At 32.1% G+C, this 13,605-nt stretch overlaps 1 protein-coding gene and 1 pseudogene across 2 annotated transcripts; both read left to right on the top strand.

Moving 5' to 3' along the window:
• Nucleotides 1-4,100: 4,100 nt before the first annotated feature.
• On the top strand, nucleotides 4,101-5,036 carry LOC308658861 (olfactory receptor 6C2-like; the record flags this gene model as incomplete). The annotated part of the gene is made up of 1 exon (XM_081311775.1): nucleotides 4,101-5,036. The coding sequence occupies one exon, from the start codon at nucleotides 4,101-4,103 to the stop codon at nucleotides 5,034-5,036; it is 936 nt and encodes a 311-aa protein (XP_081167901.1).
• Nucleotides 5,037-9,267: 4,231 nt separating this feature from the next.
• On the top strand, nucleotides 9,268-10,820 carry LOC308658252 (olfactory receptor 6C2-like; annotated as a pseudogene). Its single transcript has 2 exons — nucleotides 9,268-9,279; nucleotides 9,870-10,820. The product of its transcript is annotated as an olfactory receptor 6C2-like (transcript).
• The last annotated feature ends 2,785 nt before the right edge of the window (nucleotides 10,821-13,605 follow it).

Below are 13,605 nucleotides of genomic sequence, written 5' to 3'. Positions count from 1 at the left end.
TAATCTAACTTTGGGAACATTTCTATCATCCCAAAAGGAACCCTCTTATCCTCAGCCATCACTTTTCATCTATCTCTTTCCATATTTCTTTGCAACCTGTAACAGCAAATATATTTTCTTCACTTACTGGTCAAAGAACACAGAATTTCAGTTAGGAGATGTGTTGTTTATCAGGGTGAATATATTGAATAACAGTATATTGTATATTACAAAACAGTTGAAAATAAATTCAAATCTCTAAGCAGGAAAACATGGGAGGTGATGGATGGAAGCACATGGCCACCAAATGATGGAGGCAGGAGACATGAAGCAAACCTTGGATCAGCAAGCTTTCCTCTATTCTGCAGCAAAGTCCATTGATCAGGCTCAGAAGGGCTCATTTTCTGAGTACAGGAAATGGCCCTCTGGATTACAGAAGAAATTGGGTTTTATAGTTTACAATGACGGTGACTTAATCAATGGAGACTGCAGATGTGCAGTTTGGACAGTCAGGGACCTAGTTGTGTATGTTAAAATTTTAACTCGGGAAGGCATTTGTAAAAGGGTTTAAACTTCTTGTCACTGGGAAAAGCTCCCAGCTCAATTGTTCACTGCTTTTCCCCGGAACCCACCTAGAGCTTACCTAGAGCTTCACTATTTGCTTTTCTCTTTCCAAGACTCACTGCAATGGGAGACTGTAAAAGTCTAGGGCCCAGAGTTTTGGTATTTGCCTCTTTCCTTCAGGACCCATTGTGGTTGGGAAGGGGTGAAGGTTTACTTTTGGTGGAGATGCTTGTGTTGTGATGAACCTGGAAAGTATGAAAATTTGCTTTTTCATCAAGGCCTATTCTTAATGTTTGCCTAATTTCTCTCCCTCCTCTGGAGCCACACCATCCCTTAATTTTTTTCTTGGGGAAATATTATTTTCCATAACCCTTCAATGGATACGCTAATTAGCATACTTGTATCAGTCCTCATTGTACACATATATCAAAACTAATTGCATGCCATTACTGCATACAATTAGGGTTTGTCAAATTAATACTAATAAAAATATATTTATTGTATGTGAGCTTTAAAAATATTCTTATACTTAGTTGTATTATAAGAAATTTGTTTAACAACATTTTCATGCATTCTATTATATTTCTATTCCTGGGGGAATTATATAATCAATTTTATGAAAGAATAAATTTTATGCTGTGAAGACCTTTCAGTGGATTTGAAGACACATAAATGCTGCGGTACTAGATTTTAATATAATTTAAAATATCAGATAAGTTAGTGCACAAAAAGAAATTGACATTTCTGCTTTCTTTTAGAATGCTCACAGTTGAACCTAGGCAAGTTTGTTGAAATTATTTATTTATTTTGACTGAAAAATTTTTATGTTTTGTGTAATAAGAATAACATTCTGAGAAAGTAAAGGTGAGTAATATTTTAAAATCTTTATGTATAATTTATTTTTTGCATAAAAATTGGTAAAACATAAAAAAGATCTTTTAGCTACGTTGTGTGCTAAAAATTAATTAAAAGAAACTGGATTAGGTGTTGTTTTCAAAGAGATTCTTAAAGTTGTCCTACAAGTCTCTTTTAATGATCCACATGCTTTCTCTTGTCTCTAAAGTTCATGTTCCCATTGTTACTACGGTAGGTTTGATTGTTTTTCCCCAAGTTGATTACACAAATGATTCATTAGTGGTTTTTGAATCTGGGTCACAGAGGAATTTTTTTCATTAATTTGTTGCAGATTTTGCAAATAAAATAAATATCTAGCTTCAGATTGGAAAACCCTTTCTCTGAGCAAAAGAGTTCTGAACATCAATTATTCTAAAGGTAACAAGAGTTCCCTTGAACACACTTTTCAGTGATACTTAAAAATAAAATATTATTTCCTGGGCTTATGATAGAACTGTATCTATTGTGAGAAATTTGATGGAATTGATAAAAGACAAAATCCAAGAAAATCATGTATTCCCAGGATAGTGTTAGTGTTGAAGTGACCAAATTCAATCAGTATTGGCTAAAAATTATCAAGTTTATTCTCAACATTTTCAAGTTGTGTCTGTAAAAATACATGTAAACAATTAATAGAGGAAGATTATGATTAATTGCCAGAAGGGTAAGTAAAAAAAATTCTGTCATTTGTTCAATTCCTTTTTGAGAATTGGGTCATATGTGACTCTAATAAATAAATCTTGCCTGATTTCATTAAAATTTAGAAATGTAAATTAATGTGGTATTAACTAAACAGTATTTTTAGAGTGCTTTAATCTTGTGTATTATACAGATATTTATAAGATTATATCAGGCAACAATAAAAAGGTAGCATAATTTGTGTCATGTGAAAAGTAGTAACATCCCCAACAAAAATTTCTGGAAACTAAAACATAGAAACTAATGGCTTGATATGCACATTTCCAGTAAAAATCGATACTGTGGGATAGAGATAAAATGGAGAAATACGGAGCATTGAAGAGAAGATACTCCAGATAATCCATGTGAAGTGTTTTTTCAATGTCTATTCTGTTGTAAAGTTTTAATAATTAGAGCATATTAATTTGATTATAAAGAATACAAGGTGAGAAGTAAAAAGGGGTGTGGAAAATCATGATTTTCACTTTGGTCATGTTTGGGGTACATGTGATTATACGATTGAGATCATAAAGAGCAATAACATTTTAGAGCTGAGAAATTCAGGAAAATAATCTATCAGAAAGAAATAATGAAGCACTAAGAACTATCAACATAAGAGACAGCAGCAAGAAAATAAAAGTCTAAAAATGACAAAGCAAAAAGGTGACAGGTTCAAAATGTATGTGACAATCAGCAAGTTAACAGAGGCTACTAGAAATACTGTGTGGTTGAAAACACTTCTGAGCTGGGAAGGGTGGCACATTCCTATAATCTCAGCTACTGAAGAGGCTGGGATAGGAGGATCACAAGTTCAAGGCCAGCCTGGGCAATTTGTTAGACCCTGTCTCAAAATTAGGAAAAGCAAATAAAGAAAACACACATTATAACATTATAATTAGAAATTTCCTAAACTTCAACAGAAAAAGGGAGGTATTTGATAAACTTTCATGTAATTCATATATTTAAAAACATGGGGGCAAAACATGATTTCAGTATAATAATGATTGAACGTATGGTAAACAAAAATGGAAAATAATTATGAACTAGGGCACTGAAGTAGTTAAATTATATTTATTACTCATTGCTAGACAGGTACTTTTATAAATATTTTATATAATATTCTATCACAGAGTATATATATATATGAAGAGTAATATTTTATTTTCCATTTTACACTAACAAACTGAGTCACAGTGAAATTAAATCATGCTTGAAGAAATATGTAATAGTTTAAACCTGATATATTTTGGAATTTGGGATACTAATACAGTATTTTGGACTGTGCTTCACACTTATAGACATTAAAAAATTTAAAAAAATGTGATTTTTATCAGGTATATATTCCATACCTAACTTATATTATCATCCTATAAAATAAATTCAACCTCAAAATACTCTTTTTATGTACGGCAATAGGAAAGGAGTATTTTAAATAGAAAATGATGAGGAAAAATCAGGGGAATAAGTAAGGAAGTAGTTGTTTACAGAAAACACATGTGTACTTGACATCCTCAGGCACAGAAGGAGAGCCTATATAATTAACTGTTTGTGTGATATAATTGTGTTAATAAAAAGACTTCAAGCAAACACAAATATGAAAAAGAAAGTTTAAGGTTCACCTTTCCTGTTCACAGTATGAATAAGGAAAATCAATCTCAGAAAACACTAGTAGTCAAATCTAACTGTTGGGGAAAATTAAATCTGAGATGCAAGTAAAATAAAAGATAAGAACAGAATGCAATAATAAGGAAGCAACCATAACATTTTGGAATTGGTATACATAATGAAATTTGACTTTTTAAATCTACTTTGAAACAAAATATATATAATTATAGAACCTATGCTAGCAGTGAATGACAATATTTGTAAACAAAATAGTTAAATACATGTGAATGGGTTTTCCAGGTTCTTCCTCTGTGAATTACTATCCTACACAAACATCTCTGAATTTGAAATGCAAATTAAGTAGAAGTCAGGATCCACTTATGAGAAATCACACAATAACAACATTTATCCTGCTGGGACTGACAGATGACCCACAACTGAAGGTCGTGATTTTCATCTTTCTCTTTCTCACCTACATGCTGAGTATAACTGGGAACCTGGCAATCATCTCCCTCACCTTGCTGGATGCACGCCTCAAAACTGCCATGTACTTTTTCCTACAAAACTTCTCCTTCTTAGAAATCTCATTCACAACTGCTTGTATTCCCAGATACTTGTACAGCTTATCAACAGGGGATAAGACCATCACATATAACAGTTGTGCCATTCAGATATTTTTCACTGATCTCTTTGGTGTTACAGAATTTTTTCTCCTCGCCACCATGTCCTATGACCGATACCTAGCTATCTGCAAACCTCTACACTATGTGACCATCATGAACACCAGAGTGTGCAGAAGACTCATCCTTTGTTGCTGGACAGCTGCTTTGTTGGTCATACTCCCACCACTTAGCATGGGCCTGAATCTGGAATTCTGCAACTCTAATGTTATTGACCATTTTGCCTGTGATGCAGAACCCGTCCTAAAAATCTCATGCACAGAAACATGGCTCATAGAGCAGATGGTTTTAATTTGTGCTGTTTTAACTTTTATCATGACTCTCATATGTGTAGTTCTATCCTATGTATACATCATTAAGACTATTCTGCAATTCCCTTCTGCCCAACAAAGGAAAAGGGCATTTTCTACCTGTTCTTCCCATATGATTGTGGTCTCCATAACCTATGGGAGCTGTATCTTCATCTATGTTAAGCCTTCAGCAAAAGATTCAGTGGCTATTAACAAGGGGGTGACAGTCCTTGTTATGTCCATCAGTCCCATGTTGAACCCTTTCATTTACACACTGAGGAACAAGCAAGTAAAACAGGCTTTCAAGGACTCAGTCAAAAGAATTGCATTGTTCTTAAATAAGTAAGGGAATTTGCTAGTGTAAAAGTATTCTATGTGTACTGAAAAGATTGTTGATCTCTAAATATGTGTCTTTGACTTTTTACATCATTCCTTTCCTTTCAAGGAAAGAGTTTCAGGATATGTGTTCTCAAAAAGAAAAGCTACCACCAGGCAACTAAAGGACTTCACAAAATAGAAAATCTGAAAGAACCTGCAAAAAAAAAAAAAAAAAAAAAAAAAAAAAAAAAAAAACCAGAGTCAATGCATTCACCACGTATTTGCGATTGAGTAATTGTGTTGATAGACTTTCTCAATTCTAATATTTTTATTTATATATGACAGCAGAATGCATTACAATTCTTATTACACATATAGAACACAATTTTTCATACCTCTGGTTGTATACATAGTATATTCACACCAATTCATGTCTTCATACCTGTACTTTGGATAATAATGTTCCTCACATTCCACCATCATTCCACTTACATCATTTGTAAGTCCATGCGCTGTCCCTTCCCATTCAACCCGTCTGCCCTATCTAGAGTTCGTCTATTCCTCCCATGCCCCTGTTCCCTATCCAACTATGAATCTGTCTCCTTATACATATAAAAAAAATCAGCATTTGGGTTTTTGGGATTGGCTAACTTCACTTAGCATTATCTTCTCTTACTCCATCCATTTACCTGCAAATTTCATGATTTTATTATCTTTTATTGTAATATTTCATTGTGTATATATCCCACATTTTTAATCCATTCGTCTTGAAGGGCATCTAGGTTGCTTCCAAAGTTTAATTATTGTGAATTGTGCTGCTATAATCATTGATGTGGCTATGTCCCTGTAGTATGCTGTTTTTAAGTCCTTAGGTTATAGACTGAGGAGAGGAATAGCTGGGTTAAATGGTGGTTCTATTTCCAATTTTCCAAGGAATCTCCATACTGCTTTCCATATTGGCTGCATCAACTTGCAGTTCCACCAGCAGTGTATGAATGTACCTTTTTCCCCACAGCCTCACCAACACTTATTGTTGTCTGTATGCATAATAGCTGCAATTCTGACTGGAGTGAGATGAAATCTTAGAGTGGTTTTGATTTGCATTTCTCTAATTGCTAGTGATTTTGAACATTTTTTCATATATTCATGTGTTGCTTGTACATCATCTTCTGAAAAGTGACTTTTCTGGCCCTTGGCCCATTTATTGATTGGGTTATTTGATTTTTTGGTGTCTAGTTTTTATTTCTTTATATACTCTAGAGATTAGTGCTCTATCACATGTGTGAGGGGTTAAGATTTGTTCCGAATATGTAAGCTCTCTATTCATCTCACACATTGTTTCTTTTGTTGAAAAGAAACTTTTTAGTTTGAGTCCATCCCTTTTATTGACTCTTGATTTTAATTCTTGTGCCACAGGACTCTTATTAAGGAAGTTGGGGCCTAATCCCACATGATGGAGAATAGGGCCTACATTTTCTTCTATTAGACATGGGGTCTCTGGTTGTATTCCTAAGTCCTTGATCCATTTTGAGTTGGGTTTTGTGCCTGGTGAGAGATAGGGGTTTAATTTCATTTTGTTGCATATGGATTTCCAGCTTTCCCAGCACTATTTGTTGAAGAGGCTATCTTTCTTCAATGCACGTTCTTGGCACCTTTGTCTAATATAAGATAATTGTAGTTCTGTGAGTTAGTCTCTGTGCCCTCTATCTGCACCATTGTCCTATCAGTCTGTTTTGGTGCCAATTCCATGCTGTTATGTTACTATTGCTCTATAAGGTCTGGTATAGTGATGCCACCTGCTTCACTCTTCTTGCTAAGGATTGCTTTAGCTTTTCTGGGTCTCTTATTTTTCTAGATAAATTTCATGATGCCTTTTTCTATTTCTATGAGGAATGTCATTGGGATTTTGATTGGAATTGCATTAAATCTGTATACTGCTTTTGTAAGTATGGTCATTTTGTTAATATTAATTCTGCCTATCCAAGAATAAGGTAGATCTTTTCATCTTCTAAGGTCTTCTTTGATTTCTTTATTTGGGGTTCTGTAATTTTCATTTTATAGATCTTTCACCTCTTTCATTAAATTGATCCCAAGTATTTTAATTTAGGCTATTGAAAATGGTGTAATTTTCCTCGTTTCTCTTTTTAAGTTTATGTCAGTGATATGCAGAAATGTCTTTGATTTATGGGTGATGATTTTTATAAAATTATAATATTGAAAGCCTTTTCTAAAGCAAGGTACCATTTCAGGCAGTGGAGATGAAATAAATAGAAAACCCACTAATTTACTGTCCTTTTTGAGTCTAGTGTTTTAATGTATTTATGGAACCAATGAATTAAAAACATGATAAAACCTATTACATGTAAATTATAGACACAAAAATAACAACTAAAAAACAGATGCATTTCAATGTTTAATAAACATCTATATAAATGTTCGTGTGAACATGGAAACTGAATTATAAAATATGAAATTGCCCAAGTTTGAATACTCTGAAAATCACAGGGCTAATGAACTAAGTTTAATAGAATTTACATGAAGTAAGATGCTAAAAATTCTGTTTCTATTTTTTTTTTAGATTTGATGGATCTTTATTTTATTTATTTTATTGGTGCTGAGATTGGACCCAGTGCTTCACACATGATAGGCAAGTGCTCTATCACTGAACTAAAACTCCAGCCCTGAAAATTCTTGAAAGACTTGTATTTGTAAGGCAAATATTCATATATCTATATATTTATTTGGTTTTATGATTTATCTGTAATCATATTAAACTTTTAGTAAAATAACAGAAATTTCATCATTTTATAAAGAATAATTCTATTGAATCACAAGAAAGGGTTTGTTGTTCCTTTCTACCTGAAGGGAGTATGTACAATGTTTTACATTATTCAAACAAAGAGTTATTTTCTTCAAAATAGAAAAACAACATATTCTAGAACAGTCTAATTAAGAATAAGTGGAGAGAAGACTGAAATAAATAAAATCATAAAGGAAAAAGGAAACATTATGACAGATACCTCAGGATAAAAATCATAATGAACTGTTATGAAGAATTATATGCCAAAAAAATGGAATAACTTAGAGGAACTGGACAGATTCCTAGAAGTATGTACCCTACCAATGCTGAATCAAGAATAGCCTGAACAAACTAATTACAATTAGATGGAAGTAGTAGTCAAAACTTTCCTAAAAAAAGAAAAGCCCAAGATAAAATGGTTTGAAGATGAATTTGACAAAAACTCAAGGAAGAATTAATACCAATTTTCAAATCTTTGAAAAAAAATATACGTACAGGGAACACCTACAAATTCATTTTATGAGATATCACTCTGAATCAAAAGCCATAATATATCAAGTACTTTGACCACAATAGAAATTAAGGATCTGAATGTAAAAGTAACCCAACAAATAAGTTTATAAAATAGAATCTGTTACTAAAAATTTTATGTTGTGACTATCTTAAGAAAATGAATATAAATTTGTAAGAATATCTGAATGTTGAGATCATGACATGTTTGGGGAAAGAGAGCAGTAAGGATAAATAATATAAAATTTAGAAAACAATATATTTCACTTATTCAGAAGCAGACTGCAAAATTCTGCTCAAGAACTTATTTTATGTGTAAATGATATTGACCTTTTAAAAAGGTCATAGACTAATGCCTAAATAATGTTAAATTACTTATTATCTTGGTAAAATTAATGACGAAACATTTCCATTAAAATGTACAAATAAAATTATTTATTGAGGGGATAAAGGATTTTGTATTATTATTTAACTGACCAAAATTTTGAGATATTTATTTTGAAATAATAATGAACATTCTGGACTGGGGTTGTGGCTCAGTGGCAGATTGCTGGCCCAGCAAGTGTGAGGCACTTGGTTCAATTCTCAGTACCACATATCAATAAATAAAATAAAGCTCCATTGATAACTAAAATATTTTTTAAAAATAATGAACATTCTGACAGTTTTCTTTTAAATAATAAATAAAGGTCTTTCACTTTTAAGTATTTATTCCAATTCAGAAAGATTAATTTTATGAATACACAATACATGGCTGTATGCAAACTCAGAATGGAAGTGTATAACTATAAACATCTATTTTGAAAAAAAGTTAATTCAAATAGTTAATTTAATGGGTAAATTACAGGCAAAATAAAATGACTTTGTGGGATAGGTGCCATTGAATTACTAAAAAAAATGTGTTATGACTGAAGTAGCACAGGGAAGAGATTAATAACTCTGACTTGAAATGAGGAAACAGGTACTTAAAAAAAGTGATATTTTGAGAGGGCTTAGAAAAACTAATATATGAAGTATTTCAGAATAAATGACAGCTAGCCAAACTTGAACAGTGTTGCTTTACATGTAGATCTGACATATAGCTCAGACAAATAGTATCTGAAAACAAAACAGAATTAATATTTTCTTACTTCACAGTGATTCACAAATCACTTAGAATTTGCTTTAGGAATATCCCAAGTTAATCAGAGGAAGTTTGGGGAGTTTGAAAACATCAAATAATATGTTTCATTATTAATTTTCAAAAAAACCATTGAGATTATCACATTTTTTTAATCATGATAAAATTCATTAAGAAATGTAATCTCTTTTATCTAAAAATTAAGTGATTTGCTATTTTAGAGCATATGCCTATATACATAGATATACACATATATACAAATACACACATAAAACATTTAAATATACACTTCAAAGGTAAATAGTTCTCAAATGTAAACATGAAATAATTTTTAAAATCATTGTGAATAAGAAAAAACCTAAATGATAGAGGTAAAACTGATAAATACTCTGTAGCAAACTGTCTCTAAATGTTACCTGTAGATTTAACAGAAGTCAGGAATCAACAATGCTAAAAATACTGTAACAATTTTCATTCTACTGGAACTGACAGATGATCCACAACTGCAGGTTCAGATTTTAATCTTTCTATTTCTTACCTACGTGTTAAGCATAAGTGGAAATATGACTATTATCTCTCTCATCTTAGTGAATCCTTGCCTTAAAATAGCCATCTACTATTTCCTACAAAATTTTGCTTTCTTGGAGACCTCATTCACCTCTGCATGCATTCCCAGATACTTATATAACATAGCAACAGGTGACGAGATGATTACCTATAATGCCTGTGTCAGACAAGTATTTTTACTGTCCTCTTTGGGGTAACTGAATTTTTTCTCCTGGCTGCCATGTCTTATGTTCACTCTGTGGCCATCTGCAAGCCCCTGCATTATGTGACTATCATGAGTACTAGAGCCTGCAGGAGACTTGTCTTTTGTTGTTGAGTAGCTGATCTGTTCCTTTTAATCCCCCCACTCAGCCTGGGCCTAAATATGGAGTTTTGTGATTCTTATATCATTGATCATTTTGTTTGTGATGCATTTCCCCTCCTGAAAATTTCTTGCTCAAATATTTGGTTTATGGAACAGACCATTATCATCTCTGCTGTACTGACCTTCATTATAACAGTCATGTGCATAGTTGTGTCCTACATTTACATCATCAAGGCAATTTTAAGATTCCCTTCTGCCCAGCAAAAGAAAAAAGCCATTTCTTCCTGTTCTTCCCACATGATTGTGGTTTCCCTCACCTATGGCAGCTGCATCTTCATCTACATTAAACCTTCAGCGAAGGACTCAGTGGCCATAAATAAGGGGTGACTGTCCTCACTACTTCCATCCCTCCCATGCTGAACCCCCCTTCATTTACACAGTAAGGAACAAGCAAGTACAACAGCCTTTGAAGGAGTCTGTCAAAATAATTTTTATATTTTTCAAGAAATAAGGGACATGAAGTTGATGAACAAGTTTGGTGAATTTCCCAAAGTCTGCTGGCAAGTTCACTTTCAAAACGCTCTTGCTCATAATCACCCAGTGGCATCTTCTCAACAAGCCTCTTTTAAGATCACATCATTTCATAATAGGCATGTTAATAGCTTTCAAAATTTTAAATCCTTGCTTAATTTTCAAATTGAAGACCAAAAAATAAGATAAAAGAAAATAAAATAGATATAAACTTCTTGTCATTTTTTACATTTTCAGGGACAACAGAACAAATAATCATCACCACTGTTTCTTCCACTCCAAAACTTCCAAATGATCCATTCATTAATTCACCTAATAAAATTTATTGGGTACTTTCTTTAGGGTAGGTACTGTTCTAGGTTTACAAACAGAGGACAAAAAAATATCAGAATTAAAAAATTCCTCTTATGCACACTCAGAAATAATAACAAGAAATGGACAAGCAAGCTAAGTGATTATCAGCTGAAGAATGGATGAAGAAAATGTGGTATATATACACATTGGAATACTTCCCAGACATAAAATAAAATTAAACTCTGTTATTTGCAAGAACATAGATGAAAGTAGAAAAAATTTAAGAGAAATAAGCTGGTGCAGTGGTGCATGCCTGTAATCCCAGTGACTCAGGAGGCTGAGGGAGGAGCATCATAAGTTTGAGAACTGTTTCAGTACTTATGATACCCTCAGGAATTGAGAGAGACCATGTCTCCAAACTACAAAATAAAAATGGCAGGAGAAGTGGCTCAGTGGTTAAGTGCTCCTACTTCAATCCTTAGTCCAAAAGAAGAGAGATACAAACAGAAATAAGCCAGGAACAGACAGACAAGTACTTTATGTGTGAAATATAAAAAAGTACATCTCATTGAAGTTGTGTGTAGAGTGGCAGTTGCAAGAGGCTGGGGGAGTAGAATGGGGAAAAGTAAATTGATGAGTAGTAAGTTACAGATAGGAGTAAGAAGTTCTGCTGTGCTACTGCCCAAAAGAGTGACTTCAGATAACATTAATATATCAGATATTTCAAAAAGCTAGAAGAAAGGATCTTGAATGTTTCAGTCATAAAGAAATGATAAATGTTTGGAAAGACAGATTATTTTTCCCTGATTAGAATATTATAGAATGTATACATGTATTGAAGAATCATGTTGTAACCCATATATATGTATACTTTTTATGTTTCATGTGTTAGTTTAAAAAGTAAATTTAAATAATAAAAACAAAAAGCTTAGATTGCACCAAAAATTAGTGTGTTTTTGTCATGAAAGGGAATTACAAACCTTTCAATTTGGGAAAAACCTCTAAATACTAAAAGTCGAATATCGTGAGATTTTAAATTATATCAAATTAATAAAGCCAAAATTTTAAATAGGGTATGCTTTCTCAATAAAAAGAATAAGGTTAAAAATGTTGTTTTGAGAAATTTGAATGTTTTTGTACTACAAAAAATTATGCTAGATATAGATAGCTATATTAATATATCTACCCAATGTTAGTGAAATAAGGAAACACACATGGAAAAAAAAATAAAGTAAAAAGAAATCAAGGAAATAAAAGCAGCCAAATATATAGTATCTTTAAAATTTAGATAATTTTCTAAAAGGAATGTGAAAAGCTATAAATACAATACTACATCTTTAGGACATAAACAGCAGTATAATATAAGAGTATAAATTGTTTATCAGATTCCCCCCACAAAAAGCTCATGTGGCTCATCATCTGAAACTAATTCCCATCCCAATGGCATTTGAATTTACATTTTTCTAATTTTTTGTCGCTCATCTTTTCCATATGATGTTTATATGTCAAAAAAATTTCCTCATTTTTTATGCCTCTGTTCTCAAAATAAAATTTACTCCTTCTAAGAAATTTTTCCTGTCCAATCAAAATCCTACATGCTCAAACCCTAAACAGTCACCATGCAGAAACATCCTGTATCTCTGCTAATATAACATTTTCTCTCTGTCTATATATTTTAGTAGATTGTCAGTATTGGAAGAAAAAATTTTTGTCAGTTTAGTTTTTGTCCTTGAGTATGAATGATTTCAATTATCTTGAGAGTACATTTTTCTCCACAATAAAAATGACACAAGAAATACTTGGATCCTTATAACAGAAAATAAAAGAGAAAAATATCTCCAACAACAGGAATTGAATGTATCAGTGTTGAAACCAAAGTTGAATTTATGCTATATTGATTATAACATAAATATGCTTCCTGCATTTCATTTTTGATTGCTGCTTTCAGTGAATATAGAATTCCAATTTATTATACATATATTTATTATTTTATGTATCATTTTACTGATTTTATTGTATGTATTTAAAGTAAACAATATCATATACATGATGAAGTGATTACTACAATCAATTAAATTAATATACCCATCATCTCAAAAAGTCTTTGTTTTGTGTATAGTAAAAGCATCTGACATCTCTTATTGATTTTTCAGTATAAAATAAAATATTATTAATTATAGTCCTCCTGATGTAAACTGTCTCTAAATTCATTCATTTTGCATACCTGCAAGTTTGTACACTTTGACCTACATTGCATAGAATGGTTGAATATCATACATTTTATTTTTCTAAAGGTGCATCCAGTTTGTACCCAGTTAGTTGCATGTTCTCTAATAAAAGATATAAAATCACAGATCCTGGGGTTTTTCAACTCTTTAAAAAAGAGTTGAAACTTTTCAAAAGAGTTAACTCTTTGAAAACTTAACCTTGAGGTAATAGTATCTAAATAGACATCCTGTCATCATTCCACT

This window comes from Spermophilus citellus (genome assembly GCF_964194105.1).
Source record: "Spermophilus citellus genome assembly, chromosome: 10".
Taxonomy (NCBI): domain Eukaryota; kingdom Metazoa; phylum Chordata; class Mammalia; order Rodentia; family Sciuridae; genus Spermophilus; species Spermophilus citellus.
The sequence above is the reverse complement of the archived record's forward strand: the minus strand, read 5'-3'. Positions and strand labels throughout refer to the sequence as shown.